The following is a 20,447-nucleotide window of genomic DNA, read 5'->3' as shown; positions in this document are numbered from 1 at the left end:
CTCTCTCTCCTCTTGCACCAGGAAGGCCATCAGCACCTTTGCCACCAGGTTCTCCCTAGAAAGAAAAAGATAGAAGAAGTGTAAGCAAAAAGCAAACAAAAGGAAAAAAAGAAAGAAAGAAAGAAAAAAGCATCTCTCCCCCTCAAAAAATGAAAAAAAATTAAAACATTACTGTGGACAGCATCTCATACTGAGCATATCCAAATAACTAGATTTCCTTATTGTTGACATATAAGTATAAAATAGGATGAGATTCTGCCCAGTATTCAGCATCAGATATTTTGATGCAAAAGCCACATATTGATTTAAAATGTAGACCATAAGAGGGGCAGAGAATTTGGCATGAACTATGAACTATTCTTCTTTATCATTAGCTTAATTAGACCTGTTCTGTTCTATCCTCTCCCCAATGAGAGTTATTCGAGTACAATATCTAGCATATATAACCGTAGCTATAAAATGCTGTGTTCTTTAAATGTATCTAGCCCATAAAGCACTGCTAAATCTACAAGCAGAGGTGTCACACAGTGAACACTTCTGAAATCAGACCAAAAGTCAACACGTAAACAAAAACCTTGTGGAAGATTAACACCGAGTTAGCATAAAACATGCAAAGATGGGTGCGTTACCTTATCCCCTTTTGGTCCAGGACTTCCAGAAGCTCCTCTTTCTCCTGGCATTCCCTGTAAACCAGGCAGCCCTGTGCCTCCAGGGGCACCGGGGGGACCAGGAGGACCCTAAAAAGGGACAAAAATAGTAAGAAAAAAAAACAAAGAAGAATGTGAATCTGAACGCTTCACATTGCAAGGGGAAAGCAAGCAAGTCTGTGGGTACCTTGGCACCTTCAGAGCCAGCAGGACCTGGCCCACCTCTTGCTCCAGGAGGTCCTGGAGGACCTTGTGCACCACGTTCACCTGGGATTCCATTTTCACCCTGTGACAAATAAACATGTTATTCTTTGTTGTCAGGTTCATCTTTTGTTAATTTGTTAATTTAATTATAGAAATGATGCCGTATGATTTACCTTAGGGCCTGGGAATCCAGGTCCTCCAATATCACCTTTTGGCCCCTGTTAAGAGAAAATAAATGCAAGTTATCCATGAGCTTTACTTAATAAATCCATGTTGTAGTTGACACTCTATTTCTCCCACGTTTGATTCCTAAAAGCAGACTTCTGTAGAATTCTGACAGCTGTCTGATTTTGGCAACATGATCTGGGAAGACCTTTGCATATTTTTTTATTTTCTTTTTAATTGTTTTGTGCGCCAGGGAAAAAAAGTAAAAATACTACTCACTGGTTCTCCAGGCTTTCCATTTTCTCCAGCTGGTCCTGGTCCCCCAGGCAAACCCTGTACAAAGAAGGAACAATATCACTAAGTAAGTCTACGTTACATAGGTAAACTATGCATTGTCCTACCTAGCAAATTTTTTGAAATAGAGATGCATACCCCACGCATACCAATTCTTTACAAAGGAGGAGAAACTAATCTGATGATTCTGATTTGATAGCTAGAGGTTTAATGCAGCTCAGTCCACTGAGCCAGCTGTCTGGTTTGCAGTTCTGAAATACTGAGCAATACATCCTGTCAATTAATAAATATGTTTTACTTCAAAACACAGCGACACTGATGACATGAATCCTAATGAAAATGTTTAGATGCTTCATCTTATTGTTGGTTAGAAACAGAAAGCAAAGACAGCACCTGGAGTCCAGGCGAACCTGACGGTCCTGGTTCCCCTCTGTCCCCAGCAGGACCCTAGAATCAAAAGAGGAAAAAATGAAATCATTTGAGAATATCTCTACTTACCTACAACTCCACCCCGCCTCTAACCTATGCCTCCTTATCTTGAACTGAATAAGACATTGCACAATTTTAAGTCTAATATATCTTAGTATTCTAGCATTTGCTCTTTTCACTCTAACAATCAGGTGTAATTCAGCAGAAATATTTATCTCAGAGGAATACTTAACAATGACCTGAAATTTCTAGCTCTGATAAACTTCAAAGGGAGCGCTAATATGTCTCAATTAGAAAAGCCAATACATCCCTGACAGCTGTGAATTGACTTTTCATTTCAACTTCCACTTGGTACACCTGCCTCAGGTTTCTCCTAAAAACATTTTGAGTATTAATGCATGAAAGAAATGTCTTGTATATTCAGAACACAAAAGTATTATTTCCCCTAAAACTACGGTCTTTGTCTAGGCAGCAGACCACCTTGGCAACAGTTGATAAGTGGCTCTTTCAGAAGTCCCACACTTACAGCAGGTCCAGGAGGACCAGGAAGGCCAACATCGCCGTTCTTCCCAGCAGGACCCTGTACAAAGACAAAACAGTCTGAAGTTATGGGTTGATATCATTTTTATAAAACTAACCATGTTACTTGTAGTCAATATTTTTACTACATTATTAAAAAGGGATTATGAATAAAACTTACAGGAGTTCCAGGTGGTCCACCAGGGCCTCTTTCTCCATTCTTACCTGGTGCGCCCTTACAAAACAGAAAGATTATATTTTAAATACCTGTTCTGATCCATGTACAATAACTTAACAATGGCAGTATCAGATCTCCCACGAAGCAAAATATTTTACCAGATGACTGCTCAAGCAAAAGCATAGGAGAAGTAGAAAAAGCCCACTAACCTCATTTCCTTTAGGACCAGGAAAACCCATTACGCCTGGCTGTCCACGTGGACCTGCTGGACCAGGAGGACCAGAACGGCCAGGTTCACCCTGATTACCCTGGGAATGACAGAAAAGAAATGAAGACGTGACATCAGGTAGGTGACATAAATGCATATCTATGAATCATTAAAGAGAGCAGGCTAGAGATGCTTCCATTCAAGATTTATCACGTATTTTGGATTTCAAACAAGCTTCTGTATATGCTGTATTTCAAATTATATTGAAATATAAGGTCTGCAGAAAGCTCTTAGAAAGAAGCAGCACCTGAACTGCTCTGATAACCTAAAACAAATAAGAGAAAATTAATCTGACTATGGTAACAATGTACCAAGTACAAACTGTAGGATCACAGTAAGGCCAGCAGGAAGACTAGCATAAAATAGATGCACAGTTACGTACTGGAGGGCCAGGCTTCCCATCACTTCCAGGACTTCCTGGAATCCCAGGCAAACCCTGCAAATGAAGAAAAATAAGTGTTATTCTTCAGCTGAAAATGAGTTATTGGTACAGGATCTTGTAGATCCTTTCCAACCTAATGTATCTATGAATCTATGAGTTACAATACATAAATATAAAAATTAAAAAATATATATTTAAAATATTTTCATGATTTTAACTTCTTTAATTGAATCCTTTCAAGGAGAAAAAATTGAGAAAGCTAACAAATTGTTTTGCCAGGAGTTAATATCATTCTCTTAAATTCATTATATATGGTCAAATAATCAGCAATCAAACAAAATATACAAAAACTGTACTATTTGAGATTAAAACTAATCTCAGAAGTAAAAAAAAAATAAAAATAAATGAAGTGACATTCACTGTCTTGTGTTTAAAAGCAACAACATTACTAGAATGTTTTTAGTTAATTTCTTCTATATTTTCAAATTCAGTCACTTATGTTCTATTTTAATCAATTCATTCTGATTTCCAATAAAATTTTGTTCAGATCTAAGGAGCCTGCATTCAGGCTCAAATGTCAGTGTGTTTATTGACAGCATTTGCTAATTCTTAGTACAGTTCACACAATGTCATTACATTCTGCACGTAAATACTTGATATGTACTATGCAAATCTTACCAATTAGATTTTCATTAATTTTCATTAATTGCAACTGAACAATATATAAACAACTAACTATTTAAGTATATTTAAATACTCAATATAGTTTATAATATAATTTAAGCAATTATTTAAAATTAATTCTACTTTAATAATGAATATATACGAGACACTGAAAGTAGTGCTTCCCACTTTTTTTTTATCTGCATGAAAAATACAACAGATATAGTTGATAGAGCAAATTCTTGGTGACAAAAATCTACTTTTCAACATAGTGTTCACCAGCGGCCGTGCATTCTTAACAGTGATGAACTGTTGTGTTCTTTTCATCCTGCATGCCACGCTTGTAAAAATCTGCATCAGCAAAGATGACCCACTGTCACCACTGCTGAAATACACCACCCACTACCTCACTGTGTTCGCATCCCCCTTTTGTTCTCCATGAACATTCAGTGTCAGTGAATGTCAGTGGGTGTCATACTTTCTGCATGGAGAAATTCAGTAACCTATTTTTCCTTCACGTGCACTTCCATGTCAGATGCTGCAACGTGATGGAAAGTACAGTGACAGCAACAGGGTAGCACAATCTTAGGCTACAGAAAATGAAAACAAGCCAAAATGCAGCAACAGCATGTACAGAAACAAAGGAAAACTGCTTACCTTTGGAAGTTTTCAGGCAGGCAGGGATCTCAAGTGAGACACCCTTGCCTCCACTGTCAAACCTCAAAGGAGATCTGGGAAGAGGTGGCTCCTGCTTTCACTCCTTCCACTCACTCAGGAGCATTGTATGCACCTGAGCTCCCCAGGACTGGCCCTGCCTTCCCACCAGGTGCTTCATGACTCTTTCTGGCCCTGACAGCGTTTCTGCTACAGATGCCATTTATTTCAGACTACCCCTCTGCTGCACAGCAACAAAACATAATGGAATATTGGTGGGAAGGTTCGACATCTACTGCCATATATATAGGAACTGTTGAATCACGGCCTGAACCACTGATTGATCACTTGAGGCGAGCACTGAGTCAGCCGCAGGAGCCCATGTGAAGCAATGCACCTGTGTGAGCAGAAGGGGTGGAGTCTGTCTCCACCTCTCACAGACCCCATTTAAGGGCTGACCACAACTGAGGGAGGATCTCTTGTTGGAGATCTCTCTGCTGTGGAGTTCTAGGCAAGCCCTGACTGTCAGTGACAGGTAAGCCTTTCCTTATTTACTGGTTGTTGTTATACCATCTGGATAAGCCATACAAAAATATACTGTCCACCTTCATTATTTTGTGTGAGTACTATTCTTTTGGTGTATTCACCCTATACTATACTACTAACATCTGCCTCAGATGTCAGGGTTCAAAATAATAAAATGTGAAGCATTACTTTTGGAGCAACCTTCATAAATATATTTAATTCAATAAACTAATTATCTATTAAATAAGCATAATATGTTTTATAAAATTTTTGTTAATCTGTTAAAGCATAAAAAGATATAATATTCTGTGTATGCTCACACATGACATGATGATTCTGAATGCTCCATGTTACTGCATGCTTATCTATTACACTATGAACTTATCTACTAAATTTAGAGGACATAATAATATCACTAATGTTTTTTTCTTTATCAGCCTCAATGAAGCACCTCTAATAGAACTTGTTATATTTTCTGCAGGCATCTTGGCTTACCCTCATTCCTGGAAGACCTGGGCCTCCATCTTGTCCACGGTCTCCTGCGGGTCCACTTGGGCCAGGGGGACCTGGGCTGCCACGTTCACCTGCAGGACCCTAAAAAAAAAAAAAATTAAAATTTAAAAGAATTATCTTATTGAATTTGAAATTGTCCATTCAAATTAACATGGATTTCACAAAAGTTTGGGATGGGTTTATAGAGAGACTTGTACCTTTTCCCCTGGAAGTCCATTGCTACCAGGTAAGCCACGGAAACCAGGAGAGCCCTGCCAAATAAATGAATAAAAGATGGATCTTACACAATATGACTTAGGCAGTAGAAAATACTACTTCTAAACTATTTAATTTTAGACTTTCAGAAAAGTGATGAATGAAAAATATTGAAATTGCATTTCACTGTGATAATAATATGAGAAAAATAATGTGTGTCTGGGTGAAACTCTCCAGTTGATAAAAATTAGTGCCTTTATTCGTTGGAAATTTTAAAAAATAAATTTATATAAAAATAAACAAAACATTGAAGTATTGCAGAATTTTCTTCTATTCTGAAAATTGCTTTATTGTATTATTATTGCTTACAAGAAACTTTTATTATAAAATATAATTTGCAGCCCAGTGTATATATTTAATATAATTTGTTTACCATGCATTACATAGGTCCTTCATTTGTCAATATTTTCTTTTTAGAACTTTTGAAAATTGCATAAAGTTAAAAACATTTTTTTCAATTCCTATGTGTTTCTCACAGATTATAGTTGATTTTTAGGATGGAGCTTTAGTTATGACTTCCACATAAATTCCTCTTTTTCTAATATTAAGTATTTCAATCTGAGATGGACAGAACCAAGCTCTGCAGCTCAAATTAGGAACTATGATAAGAATTCTCTCAAGTTTGGTACCTGGCTCCACATGTTGAATTTGGTGAGAAGTGGTAAGGAGCCAAGATCTTCCTCCAAGCATTCTGAATGCCAGAGTTTTACTGCCATACACGTAAAATATACACAGTGCACATGCTCATCTACAGTGGTTTACCCTCTCTCCAGGTGTTCCAGGGACGCCATTCTGGCCAGGTTCACCATTTGCACCTCTCTTGCCTTCCTCACCGGGAGGTCCAGGAGCACCTGGGGTACCATTTTCACCCTGGCAACAACAAAAGCCACAAGCACGCTTAGATCTCCACACAAAAAGAACAACAACTTTCTTTTGGTGTATGGAATAAGTCAAAGTTAGGATTTCCTTGGAAGAAGTCTCTGAAGGCATTTTACAATCACTTACACGCTCGCCTTTTGGGCCTGGATCTCCTTTTGCACCATTTTTACCAGGTTCTCCCTAAACAGAAGAAAATCATTAAATTTACTGACTGCAGCATGCTCTAGAGCTATGATAAAATGCTATAATACTAAGAGATAAACATTATATGCTACTAATTATTATTTTAGTAACTCACCGAAACACAACAAGTATATCAGTTGGACCTGAATGTTGAATGTATGGGAGGGACTCTAAAAATCCAGTAAAGAGGTGGTGCAATCTTAAGCACCACTGAGAATAATTTTTCATCTGTTTTTAAGCTAGTGTAGACACTGACATGACCTCTACTTGAAGTCCCTGAGTACTTCTCTAGGAAATGTGTGCTGTAAAGCTGCTAGTAAACAACAGGGTAAGAGTAGTTGAAACTCATTGGGTATATTGGACTGTAGACCAAGGCCCATGAGGAAGCATATGAAATTAGGATTTTAAAATGATAAATTTTGTTTAGCTTTTTTAGTCAAGATATATTTTTTGTTGTCTTTATGATTTGATACGTGATTTAGAAAAGCAAATATTACGTATTTTGAAAAAGTATCTGTTATACCAGTATCAAAGTAGTACATGAAAGTTGAATATGATTTTTTAAAATAATGGTCTACTGTTATAGACAAAATAATTTATTAGACCATCTCAAATGAATAGGTCAAATTTGAGGTGTTTTCCTTTTAATGGATCAGAACTTTGTCCACCATGGTTTTTTGCACAACTGTTGTAGTGGATATTAGTAACTCACTGGAGTGCCTTTTGCCCCAGGGTTTCCACTTGTACCGGGAGGACCGGGAAGACCACGGCCTCCTGGAAGACCAGGAGCACCAGGAATCCCAGAAGGTCCCTGTGGAAAGACAGAAGGGGATCAGGATTAACAGAGCTCAGTGTGACTGGATTCTACCAAGTCTAACAGCGAGCCTCATTAACACAGTACAGTAAAATACACCAATATGAAAAGTACCTACCATTTCACCCTTGTTGCCTGGGCTGCCAGCTCTTCCAGGAGGACCCTGAGAAAAAAAATAAAGTATCTAAGTAATTGATACTGCTAACCTAGCATCCTTAAACCAAAGGAGGCTGTGGGCTTTGTGAAGAGATTCTTCTTTGATACTCCCATACCTGAGGCCCAGGGGGACCAGCATGACCTTGAGGACCAGGTTCTCCTCTCTCTCCAGGACTGCCACTAGCGCCAGCAGGGCCAGGAGGACCAGCTTCACCCTAAGGAAAAGAAGCAGAAGCAAAAACTGAATGAATTTTAGTCACGACTCCAGGGAAATCAGCTTCATGGCTTCTTTCTCTCCTTTGTATGGTTTAAGAAAAACATTAACATGTCAGCTGAGTGCAAGAGCCAGATCGTTTCAGCTATCCAAAGCTGATGCACACTGTCCCAGTACATTCCAATAAACATGTGATACATGGCTCCTCTGCAGAAAATTCACTTGAGACCCTCCCATAAAACTGCAAAAAGCAGTAGGTCTACCACTGGATTGTATTTTAGGGTGGTTGTTTTTGAAGGTTTATCTCATGCTGCACATGAAAACTTGTCAGTTCTATGTTTGTGAACAGAGTAACAGCAGCTGGAAAAAGGAATACCCATAAAATGAAGATGTATGGTGACAGCTGTCCAACTAAAGAAAGGACCAAATTTGACATTAGCACATACATTTAGCTAAATACCTTAAAGCCTGGAGAGCCTGGAAATCCTGCAGTTCCAGGGGGACCAGGGGGACCCTTTAAAAGTGAAAGAAATACTATTAATACAAGAAGTAAAAAGCCATATGGATAGAATTAATCTGAAGTTTAAAATGAAAGTCTGATTATGACATTATTCTCTGAATAAAGAAACACCTGGTGAAATAGACAAAATAAGTCATGCAGAAGATGAAGCTTGGCTAGACCTAAATATCACACCTATATGTCACTGCCCTGAAGTTTGTGTTCACGTTCATCTGAATTTATGTGTTGTAAGACTTAAAAAAAAAAGCATCACTTATCATTAAAGAGATTGTTATAAAATAGATCAAAATTTGTATATTAAGAAAAGAGGTATAAAAGGAAGTCAGTAGAAGTGTTATACGTACATGTGGGCATACTCAAGTTTCATCGTGAAGATGAAAAAGGAAAAAACTTTTACACATTTCATCTAACTACTGTCTCTGATGAGACCATTCTTTTTTTTCTGCGTAGAGAATTGCAGTTCTATCCTTCTATGTGGATTAATGCACTTTCTGATTTACAGTGTTAAAAGTCTCCTATTTTCACTGTAGGCTTTCGAGTATCTTGACTAACATTTGAGCAACACAAACATTTGAATTCAAACTTACAGGTGGGCCTGCTGCTCCCGGAGCTCCATCTTTGCCATGGGCACCCTATGAAAAGAACAGACATAAGAGCATTGCCTGCAAGTAGAACCCATGTTCTAGTGCCACCACCCACGAAGCATCCTTTTGTGTTTGTATTGTCCCACTCAGTTTACCAACAGCCAAGGATTTCCCAAGTGAGACATTCTAGAATAATAATTAACTACATATTATGGAAGAAATATTCATCACTTCATGTGACTTGCACTGTAATGGTAAGACAGGAAAACAGATTCTTATGAGATACCTTTAGGAAATGACAGTTACAAGCATTAAGACAGTTACCCTGTGGTCACTTTTTACAGCTGAATATGTAAAATCACAATAATGGTTAATTGTAATTCACATATATGTACAAACACACTGCTGGTTATTACATGTTAGCAGATTTCTTCCAGGAGACAGAATATACTCTGCGACCTTGGTGTGAATGCAGTTTTCACCTTTTTCCTGCAAGGAAGTTCTGAGATTGTATTTTTTTCTATTACTGCTCTTTCCTTCCACTCTGCCTCCCTGTTCATCTTGTCTGAATCTGAGCTTTTGTTGAAACACTAAGCTTTCCCACAAAATGTATCTATTCATTTTAAAAGGAAATAATAAGATGGCCCACAAGTTGTGAGTTAAAATTGTGTCATGCTTACTGCCATCTTCAGGTGGAGACTGATCCCCTTCCATATGTGATTTTACAGATACTATGCAGTTTTCCAAACTCTTGCAATAACAGCTGTTTTAAGATAAATCTATGAACAGGGAATTCCCAACCTATGGAAATAAGATGTGCTGCATGTTGATAAGATCAACAGCCATAACTAATTACTTACAGGGCCACCAGGATTCCCAGGTCTTCCTCTTTCACCAGTTGGACCTCTTGGTCCCTAGAAAACATGAGAAAAATAGTCTGCCACACGGTTCCCTGAATACATAGGGCTTAGCATTTCTTTTATTTGCAGAGCTCAGTAATGGCAATGCATGTAGTGGGGTAATTTATCTAGTTTATCAGTTAAGGGGAAAATGCCACTGGCACTTCCATTTACATGCTACATGAAAAGAATATTTACCGGTTGGCCTGGCGATCCGTTTGCTCCAGGTTGACCAGTTTCACCCTGGGGTGTAAAGAAAACACCAACAATTATAGAATGAACTGTGGGGAGAACATTTATGTATTCAAGAGGAAGAGATGCAGAATCAAGACAACTTAATTCTTTGCCCTTGTCCATGTGGTGCTGAGTGTCCACAGTACAGTACAAACTGATGCCTGTGAGGTGTGAGACACCTAAAAAAGTGCCAGAACAAAATACCTCAACAGAAAAGAAATACTTGGTAAGACCTGATCATTTATTATTGTACAGTAAAATCAAATGATGTGAGCACATACTCCCATTTTTGAATCTTGCCTCTTTCACAGCTAGAATTCAATGCACGGTATGGTTTAGAATGTCCAGCTCTTTTGAAATGATTGTCATTCTTCTTGTGGGGAGGTTCAGTGAGTTTCAGTGCTTAATGGCTTTTGTAAGAGTGTAACATGCAAAGCATAGCTACGTAACAAGTAATGGAGGATAATATTGTACTTATTATGAAGATTATACTCATTATTTTACCTTTGGACCAGGAGCACCACTGTCACCTTTGGCACCATCTTTTCCATCAAAACCCTGTGGGAAAGGAAAACCAGATCTGTGAATAGTATTTTTTCTTGTGGGGTAGAAAACTTGATTCTCCTTTGCCAAATATTGAGCTACAAGTGTATTGTTTCTTATGATTATTTTTAATTTGAAAAGAACTGAAAATGCTTCTGAAAAATAGGAAAATATTTTATATGTTCTTATAGAACTGCAGTAACAGAGAGGGTTTTTTTTTAAGAAAACACTGCATGAGAAAACTAGAGTGACAGAATATCTCTGCACATGGAATAATTTGTGGGCTCCAGTTTACAATGTTGAGAGCTCACTTTCAGTCTCATTTCAGCTTGTATTCCTACCATCACAGATCAAATACTGATATTAAAAGAGAGGCTTAAATACAGTTTCTGACGATAAAAGATACAGTATAAATGCTAAATGAAAATATTATTTCATTAGCATAACAAGTGCAATCTGAGTGCTCTAAAAACTAAAATTATAGCTGTAATTGCTTACTATATTTTTGAAGTATAAAAAGTAGAAGTGATAAAAAGAAGAGCCTTTAATGTATCTTCTTTGACTTCATTTTCATGTACATTTATATTATTTTCCTTCATATTTAAAGCTGTAATGTCATAAAATATAAAATTAAGGAAGTGTGATGTGGATGGAATCAGAAAACAGACAATTGTTTATATAATAGCTATTAATCTAAATCAAGCTTTCATTTCTATCAGTACACTTCATACAGTAAAATGTTTAATTATTCTGGCACTGCAATTGTTATAACAATTATTTTTAGAGTGTAAATTGTCTTACACTTTAAACAGTTTATAATTAAAAAAATTGTTATCATGGTAAGTTAACTAGCTGGCTGACAAATATTGGTTTCTAACCACTAACTTTAATAGCCTAGCACACATTGCCACTGTTGGTCACTCACTGTTCTTTTCTACAAAATATTTTAATTCTATTTAATAATACTCATTAAATGATGCATAATCATTTATATTTATCATGTCATATACATGTCTTTATAATCCTGAAACACTTTCAGGTAGACTCGGTTCTTGGGCTGAGTGCAGTACAGATGCAAGAAACAACATTTACCCATGGGATTTTATAACTTTAATGGCACTGTTGTATCAGCACATGATAATAGAAGATTTTATATAAAGGAGCCCATTTTAAAAAATGAGTGCTATCAGCTAACTGGAACATTTTCTGAAGGAAAGTTTGGAAATCTCCACATCTCTATTTCCATTAGATACAAGTAGATGTTTTGTCTGGAATGCATGCTTTAACCTGCCATTTTGCATGGAGCACTACAATTGACTTAAATTGAGATAAACTGTGGTAACCGATAAAATTTAACAGTCCGTGTTGTGGAAAATCAGATTACATTATCCAGAAATTAGCCTTTATTCCAATCTCTTCAATGGCAGTTGATAAATGAGGAATACAAAAGTACAGCACCATAACTGGGATTATTTAGACTGGAGACAAGTAGGCTCAGGGGAGACAAATAGACTTCATTATATTCAGAATACTGAGTACTTACTCGTGCACCTTTCATTCCAGGCATTCCAGGCATACCAGGGTGTCCCTTGTGACCCTAAACACACAAACACAGAAAGGTGAGTAAGTTACATGCTTACTGAACAAAGAGCACAAACCCTCATTATGTAGAATGTTCATTTGAGTAACATAAAATGGAAAAACAAATCCCGTCATCAGATAACTGCATGTTATGGATTTTTTCATACTGGTAATCCAGGGATTCCACGGTCTCCATTCCTTCCTGGTCTTCCTGGTTCTCCCTGTAGAAAGAAAGTAAACGTTTGACTTCTTTGCTATTGTTTCAGTTACAGACTGCTGGTAGATCAAGGTGAGTGGAAATAAGCAGATGGAACTTCAGCCAGAGACAGTGGGGATTATTACACGAGTGTGTCTTCTGAAAAACACACTGGCAGAATTTATTAACTCAATTTCTACAAAGATATTGATTACCAGGTTATATATTTCAATCCCTCTCTTAAGATGAAGTGGAATCACCATGGATAAAATTATTTTTAAAGGAAAAACACTCAAACTGAACACAAACTATTTGACTGCCTCTCCGTTTACTACACCTATTCAGGACTCCCGGCTGTGAGTCAAAAGATGGTTTTAAAAACCTTAACTCTCAAAACAAGACTTTTAGGGAGCAGATAAAGCCTTTATCATCCTCTCATTTTTGTAAATTTTTGTTGATTTCATTTATTTATTTTGCAGCTGACCAAATACACAGTTCATGGTTAGAGGTCTTTTTTTGTTCATTTGTTTGTTTTCCCCTTAATTGAATTGCCTGCTGAAATTGAAATGTTTTGGAATGAACAAATACCTAATGTAAGACAAACACAGTTTCTTACAGTCATGTTGTCTAACCAAGAAATTGACAAGTTAAAAATTCTTAACTGAAATGCTCTCAATGTGCTCTTCTATCTATATAATGAACTTTTGCTTTTCCCATTTTTGAATCTACAAATAATATAAATAGTGAACTTACATCTTTTCCTGGTGGACCAGCTGGGCCTATCATTCCAGCAGGGCCTGGAGGACCCTGAAGAAAAATAATGAATATTAAGTATAATGTAATAATATAATTTCAAATGAAAAATGCATTAATTGCCATAAAATGCTTGCACATTTGACACAGTCAATAGTTAACAGATAGGATGAACTGTCAGATTACAATTCACTTCAGCAATGATGCAGAGATGCATGCTTGTAAAATCATGCCTTTGAAATAGATCCTAGTAAGTAGCATATACATACAGAAGGGCCAGGTTGTCCTGGTTCTCCAGGGGGACCTTGGTATCCATTCGAGCCCTATAATGCAACAAAAAGGAATTAAGACATGAACAATTCCATTCATTGTGCTATGGTGCTACTGTATTTTATAATGATCTCATAACCATTCAGAATATGCCTCTATGAAAACAGAATTAAACTACATCTCTAAAAACCTCAAACTCTCTGTGTGTTCACTGAGCACTCACTAGGATTTCCAGTTCTCTTTATCTCCTGTGACATTTTTGTGTGAACAAACATTTGGGAATTTTGCCAAGGCTCACAGGCAGTGATACACTTCAAGAGCAAAATTCAACCTTAGTCAACATCCCACTGAACTTCAGTAAACCCAGGGCACACATGGATGTAAGCACAGTACAAAGCCCTCAGCTACTGAATCTTGGTGCTGCTGAGATGGTAGAGCCCCCAAAATAAGAGGTGACATACATCCATAACAATCTTCAGCTTAGTATCTAGATTTAACAGGTGAAATTGCATCTAGAATTTCTGACAGAAAAAAGGATAGGCTCAGATAAAAAGTCAGACATTTATGAAAAGATTAATTTTACTTACAGGGGGACCTGCATGACCAGGGGGACCAGGTGGGCCACTGGGGCCAGGGGGTCCTGGAAAGCCACTCTATATTGCAGATTAAAAAACAGTCATTATATCACTGTAACATAGATAGAAAGCTTAGTGCAGCTGCAATAGTCACCAACAACTGTGAAATACGTTTTTACATATGAATGATTATTACTACTGAGGAAAATCCACTGTGACATGCACTTGGTGCAGTAAGTGAACTCTGTTTATGATCCTAGGAATTAATGAATTAAGGCCATATTCTTGTTGCTTGTCAGCAAAGCATGCATTTTTTGCCAGCGAGCTCTTTCCTGAACGTAATAGGGCAAAGCCAGAAAGTATACACATTGCCTGGGACTAATCAAAGGACTCAGAGGATGAAATTTTTGTAAACATAAAGGATAACTCAAATCAGTAGCACTGTTCTCATTTAATCGGTAAAAAATGGAGTAAAATGAGTAAAAAAAAGCAAGGAAATTCCAAATTTGTTGAAAATGTTATTTTTCCTACCTTTAGCAGTAACAAGCACAAAAGCATTTGATATTGTAAACAGAAAAGTTTGGAAAATTGTCACAGTATTTACTGCAGCTATCTGTGGTTCTCTAAAAAAAAAACATCAAACACCTTCACTGAATGTTATTTCTCATACATCTGATACAGGCAAAAAAATTATATGAATTACATGAGGAACTGTGCTGTTGTGCAGCAGTATAAGCTATAGTTTGATATAGTACACAGAATGTTTTGCAGGATATTGTTACATGTTGTCATTATTGGTCATGTAATTCAGATGTTACAGGAAACTTATTTTCATAATACAAGATTATAGAATAGATCTACTATAGCAGTATATGTAACAGATTATATTAATATACTGGACATATATGACTTAATGTTCTTTCACTGATTTTCTTTTGTCTAAAGATGAGAATCACTGTCATAGCTGCTATTTTCTAAGTCAAAAAGTGTACCAAGTGGCAGAACAGTTAGCGTTGATTGGGTTGCCTTCAATATAACAGGCAGTCCCTCTCTGTTAATTGTTGCAAAACCTTTGGCACAAACTAAGTCTGGATTCAACATGGATTGGAAGCATCAACTCATCAATTGCACATCACTGGTCAGACATTTGCCTACAAACAGATATTATTCTTTTTCAGGGTGTACACTGGAGAGAAACTTATCGTTAGGGATGGCATTTGCTCACTACCAGTGTCTCCAGACTGTGAATAAATGACTGCATTTTAGTTAGGACAAGTGTAAAGGGTCAAAGATGATATGTGGAGGTTACATGAGCAAGTACAGCGAAATGGAGGTGTAAAATACAAAATCAATCCACGTGCAGTAGAGAGACACTAGAAAGAAAGGAATGGAGATGTGTGACTGACGAAAAAACAGGCATGGTAACCACCCACTGAAAGAAGCCAATATTACAGCTGATATTCTTCATTTTATTATGCTTCTAGATTATTTCAGTTTGGATATTTATTAGAATTAACAGGAAGAATCTACGTAATGTTAACGATAAATGTTGCTTAGTTTCAGTGACTTTAGTTACATCTGCCTATTACTGCTCTGCTACTTAATTTGCAGTCATGTATGGCATGATCACAGACTCACAGAACTGCAGGGGTTGAAAGGGATCTCCAGATATCACTGAGTCCAAACTCTGCTAAAGTAGGTTTCCTATAGTCGGTCACATAGGTAGGCATTCAGGTAGATTTTTATTATCTCCAGAGAAGGAGATTTTACATCCTCTCTGGGCAGCCTGTTCCAGTGCTCTATCACACTCCTGTATACTGCATGATGCAATGTAAAAGAAAAGGGGAAAGAAATATATATGCAATTCTGGTTGAAAATATTCTAACGTGACCAATTAAATAATTATTTAATTTCATTTATGAATTTGAATTAATTTAATTGACATCAAAGCATAAGATGTCACTATGCTTCTCGGGGAAAAAAGTCAAAATAGAGAGGGAGTAACTGTGTTTATTAACTGAAAGGTAACCCTGTTATCAGCCTGGTTCAGCACATGCCATATGAAGACCACAAGTAACAAAATGTAGATGATATGATAAGCTGTAGGAAATACTGTAAGGAGCTGGAAAAAAAAAAAAGAACAAACAAATACAAAAATGAAAGGCTTAATAAGACCAATGCATGAATGATCACATTAGCTAATGAATGAGCTAGAAATAAACAGGTGAAATTGAAGGCATGAAAATAATGAACTACAGTTCAGGACAAATAGCTGCCAGAATTAAGTAAAATTTATTTCAGGAGATGATCTGATGGAACCCTGAAAAACAACAAGTTTGCTTGGGACTGTCTGGACACAGTGCAACATGTGGTTCCTAAACATTGCCTCGTGCTATGCAGCACAAGGTCAGAAATCACAATTACACATAAATGAAGCAGCAGCTCATTTCAAATAATAGCGATTCACTACATCCATCACATAACAGGTTGCCTAGATCAAGAAAGACATTTTCAGATGTCAGTATATCACTGAAGCAAGAATGCTCCATGTCAGCGATGGTGAGTATCTATAAATCCTAGCCCCTAAAAGAAAAGTCATGAGTTCCAACTTTTACTATTTATTCAATATAGGAAACAAAGCACTCCAAGCTTTAGCTCACTAAAAAAATAACAAAAAACTGAAAAGCTTGGTTCAGGTCTAGCAGGGAGTTGCAGTATGCACTGAATATCTGTGGGTAAAAAATTTCATAAGCATAAATTAAAAGCTTTGACTCCTGGGATGAAAAGGAGATTATAGCAGGGCTTCATTTACTTGTTATCAGGCAAATGGGAGTTTTGGAAATGTGAGCAAGTATGGAAAGTCATACGGAGTAAAGACAAGAAGCTGTTGATTTTAGAAAGGAAGTTTTGGCACAGTAGAAAATGTAGAAATACAATGGAGGTGAGGGAAAGCTATCAGGAGAAGAATATCAAGCATATAAATGATGATGATATGCAAAGGGGAAATAGATAAATACTTGGCTAGTGTAAGAAAATGAATCACAGAGAGGTTAGAAAGAAGAAGGTGAGATAAAGAAGAAAGAGAGAAAAAAGGCAAAGAAAAACCACAATAGATAATCTATAGCTATTTTCTAGAGTGGTAATGCTAAGTAAAGTGCTCTTAAACCACATTCCTTTTGCAGGCAACAATTAAATGAAAACTTAATCTGTTAAATAATAATCAGGATACACAGACATCCAAGGCATAATCTACAAGCAAATTTTTTTTTTTTTAATTAAAGGACAGAGAAAAGGCTATATCATCTTACAATGGCCTGGGGAGGATAACCCATGCCAACTGAGCCAGCCTTCACATCATAGGAGTCATACTGTGGAGAGAAACTCTGTAAAAGAAATAGAGAAAAATAGAAAAAAATAAAGAGAGAAAAGATGTTTGCTACAAATCAAGCATTTTCATACATTTGTATGGCAAATGAATAAATTAACTCATTTACATACATTATGTAGTATCATTTATAAGACTAGCCCAGCTAAGTATCTTTCTTTGGTCTTGGAAACATCAGCGCTCTAAGCCGTGGGCATACAGTGTTTGTCCTGATAGCCGGGTATCAGCTGAACCCAAAAACTGACATTATCTACTCTTTTCATTCTTCATTATCTCTCTTCTACCTCTAAATCCCCTCCCCCTCGATTTTCTTTGTTGGACTCAGCTGTCTGCCAAGGAAGTTGAGGAAAAACTTTCTTTCACTCAAAGAATCTAACAGTCTATTATTTAAGTATCTTTTACCTGTGGCTAACGAATGTGTCATTTTAGGGTATTTTGTAGCAGAAAAATCTCTTGCCTGTGTATAAGCCTATCCTTTGTGTTTCAAAGAATTTTATTTTTTTTCTTGGAACCATTTTCCATCTTTTCCTTTTTCCCTTTCCACCCTTGATAACTGAAAAACAGCCCTCACTTTTGAGGCCAGGCAGTAAAGCCTCAATGCTTCTGACAATTTGTCTTAAAACCAATGAATTTCAGTTGAAAGTATGCTGAGATAACATGCTTTGTGGGGCTTTGTGACAGCAGATAGCCCAGTCACATAAAATACCAATGCATTTTATAATCAGTTTTTTAAAAAGAACCTATGTAAGCCTTTTATTTGACATTGATTTTGTTATCCAGATGTTGGGCAGCTTAGTTGAGTAATATGGCATTGATGCAGGTAAGTGGTTGAACAGAAAAGTGTGAATATACACACAGTTCTGTTTGATAATCCAAACCACCTTGGATTGAGCACTCCCACTGGCCAGGTGCAAGAAGGATCCTTTGCTACTGATATTAGTAATTGCACAGGATTTCAACACCATTGGAGCAGGAGACTAGTTCAGTCTCTCTTGTATCTGCATCTGCCAGGCCCAAAGTGCTAACTGTCCTGTTACAATATTGTGATGTCCACTGAGGGTGGTTAGCTAACATATCCACTGCCTAGTCCTCACCGCATAATTGCTTTCAGAATGGAAAAAAAAAAAAAAAGAAAGTTGTATTTCCTTAGATTTTGGCTCACCTGTGAATGGCAAGAATATGTAGAAGCTATGAATCATGGCCTATATTCAAAAGGAACAACTGTTTATTATCATAAAGTTGTAACAGTTTTGCACTAAAGCAACTCCATCTTGTAAATCTGACCTTGCTCCTTTGCTTGGGAGACAATGAGACCTCTTCACTAAGTTCTAACTGTGAATTAACAACTTAACAAATCCAGCTGCACTGGATCTGCAGTTTAGATTCTCCATGATGAAGCACAAACCACTCAGAGTACAACAAAGAACGTGGCCACATACAAAAAAAATTAAGATGAATAAAATGTTTAATTCAATTAAAATGCATTGCTGAGCATAGCTATCAAGGTTACTTGTGCCTAAAAATCATGGCTAATTCCCTAGAATTAGAGCTGTTACCCCCACTAAGACCTGAGGAGCTCTTTTGCTATGTCTGCTGAACTCTTCAAAAGATAATTTAGGATTTGGTGGTCCATAAATAAAGAGGAAATACAACGAATAGCAACCAAAATCGCACTTCTTTGCAGGCAGAGGACCTGGGATTCAACCTTGGTGCCTGGGGTCACTTCTTTTTTAAACATGTGCTGAGCAAAATAAAGGAAAGTAAGAGAGATCCCTAGTCTTTAAGCTTGAGGGAGCATACTCTCTCCAGCACACTGATCAGATTATTTCTGCATCAAGACCATCATCAGATCTGGCACCAGAAGTTATAAAAATAAGATAAAACTGAAATTTAACTGCAATTGGACCAGATCTCATAGGAAAAAACCAAACAAACAAAAAACAAAAAACCCAAACCCTTGCTGTTACTCAGCTGACTTTTTCAAAGGCACAAATTAGAGACAGATGCCACTGAAAGCATCATATGTGTGAAGGTACAATGAATGTGTTCTTTACTGTTTAGAAAATCTCCCTGCTTTTTTTAAAAAACAAAAACCATGGGGACAACACTGTGATTCACGTGTTGCAGGATGTCTCCTATTGCCAGTTCACCGCAAGCCTTCTGGGTGAAATAATTCCAATTAACCACATTGTGCATAAAGTTTCTCCTGGATATGGCTGCATTTCAGAGGCAGACTCCTTGTAACACTGTGCTGATTTACCTGCCTGACTGTTTGCTGTGGACTGGAGAGGGCTGAAAGACACTCAAGATTTACTCCCACCTCACTCACTCTTTTTTCATCTCTGGAAATCGCTGCCTGCCTAACAGAGAATAGTTTTGGCAAAGGCTGGGTGCTACTCATGAGCAATAAGGAAGGAGCTGATCACAGAGATTACTTACACCTCCACTGATGCTGGGACATGACTGGCAGATACCGGGGGGACCAGGAGCTCCGGGGCTCCCTGGCTGTCCTGGTGGCCCAGGGGCACCGGTTCTGCCCGGAGAACCGGGAGAGCCCTGCCAAGACACAAACACAGCAGATACAGACATGAAGGCTTGCCTCAAAGTGCAAGGGCAGTGTGGGACAAATACTTCAATTCATAGCGAAGTCTGTACAACTGGGGTGAGAAGCTTCCCCTATGAAGCATAACTAGGCGCACACCTGATCAGTCAAGAAAGAGGCAGGCAATAGTCAAAATCCACATGATGAAGAAATTATTAGCAGCTAGAGCCGTACTGTAACCTAAATTTAATCAAGCACATCAGAAATATTGAACTAGTCAATTACTGAATGTGAAATTAATACTGCAAGTGGAATCCATAGTTGTGTTCGTTTTTTTGTTTTTTTTTTTTTAACTAGGAAGAAATCAAACAAGAACAAGTAATACAGTTAGAAGTAAGCTCTCTTCTTTCTCTTTTTCTCCAA

The 20,447-nt window shown here is 37.4% G+C and overlaps 1 protein-coding gene across 2 annotated transcripts in view; it reads right to left on the bottom strand.

The window, feature by feature from the left end:
- Positions 1-20,447, bottom strand: part of COL3A1 (collagen type III alpha 1 chain) — a 70,927-nt gene that overhangs the window by 32,575 nt on the left and 17,905 nt on the right. For both annotated transcript variants that reach the window (XM_065750687.1, XM_065750688.1), the window contains exons 4-32: positions 19,922-20,038; positions 17,406-17,480; positions 14,110-14,175; positions 13,522-13,575; positions 13,253-13,306; positions 12,471-12,524; positions 12,266-12,319; positions 10,684-10,737; positions 10,144-10,188; positions 9,907-9,960; positions 9,050-9,094; positions 8,403-8,456; positions 7,845-7,943; positions 7,691-7,735; positions 7,471-7,569; positions 6,702-6,755; positions 6,459-6,566; positions 5,639-5,692; positions 5,424-5,522; positions 3,087-3,140; positions 2,646-2,744; positions 2,440-2,493; positions 2,266-2,319; positions 1,704-1,757; positions 1,296-1,349; positions 1,025-1,069; positions 835-933; positions 630-737; positions 2-55 (exon numbers count right to left, since the gene is read on the bottom strand). In XM_065750687.1, the coding sequence (XP_065606759.1) occupies positions 2-55; positions 630-737; positions 835-933; positions 1,025-1,069; positions 1,296-1,349; positions 1,704-1,757; positions 2,266-2,319; positions 2,440-2,493; positions 2,646-2,744; positions 3,087-3,140; positions 5,424-5,522; positions 5,639-5,692; positions 6,459-6,566; positions 6,702-6,755; positions 7,471-7,569; positions 7,691-7,735; positions 7,845-7,943; positions 8,403-8,456; positions 9,050-9,094; positions 9,907-9,960; positions 10,144-10,188; positions 10,684-10,737; positions 12,266-12,319; positions 12,471-12,524; positions 13,253-13,306; positions 13,522-13,575; positions 14,110-14,175; positions 17,406-17,480; positions 19,922-20,038 (1,959 nt within the window). The remainder of the gene's footprint in view (position 1; positions 56-629; positions 738-834; positions 934-1,024; positions 1,070-1,295; positions 1,350-1,703; positions 1,758-2,265; positions 2,320-2,439; positions 2,494-2,645; positions 2,745-3,086; positions 3,141-5,423; positions 5,523-5,638; positions 5,693-6,458; positions 6,567-6,701; positions 6,756-7,470; positions 7,570-7,690; positions 7,736-7,844; positions 7,944-8,402; positions 8,457-9,049; positions 9,095-9,906; positions 9,961-10,143; positions 10,189-10,683; positions 10,738-12,265; positions 12,320-12,470; positions 12,525-13,252; positions 13,307-13,521; positions 13,576-14,109; positions 14,176-17,405; positions 17,481-19,921; positions 20,039-20,447) is intronic.

Source organism: Cyrtonyx montezumae, unplaced genomic scaffold, assembly GCF_038088225.1.
Source record: "Cyrtonyx montezumae isolate F1298 unplaced genomic scaffold, pur_monq_1.0 scaffold_7, whole genome shotgun sequence".
In the NCBI taxonomy this organism is placed as follows: domain Eukaryota; kingdom Metazoa; phylum Chordata; class Aves; order Galliformes; family Odontophoridae; genus Cyrtonyx; species Cyrtonyx montezumae.
Note: the sequence above shows the minus strand (reverse complement) of the source record. Positions and strands in the feature narration are given on the sequence as shown.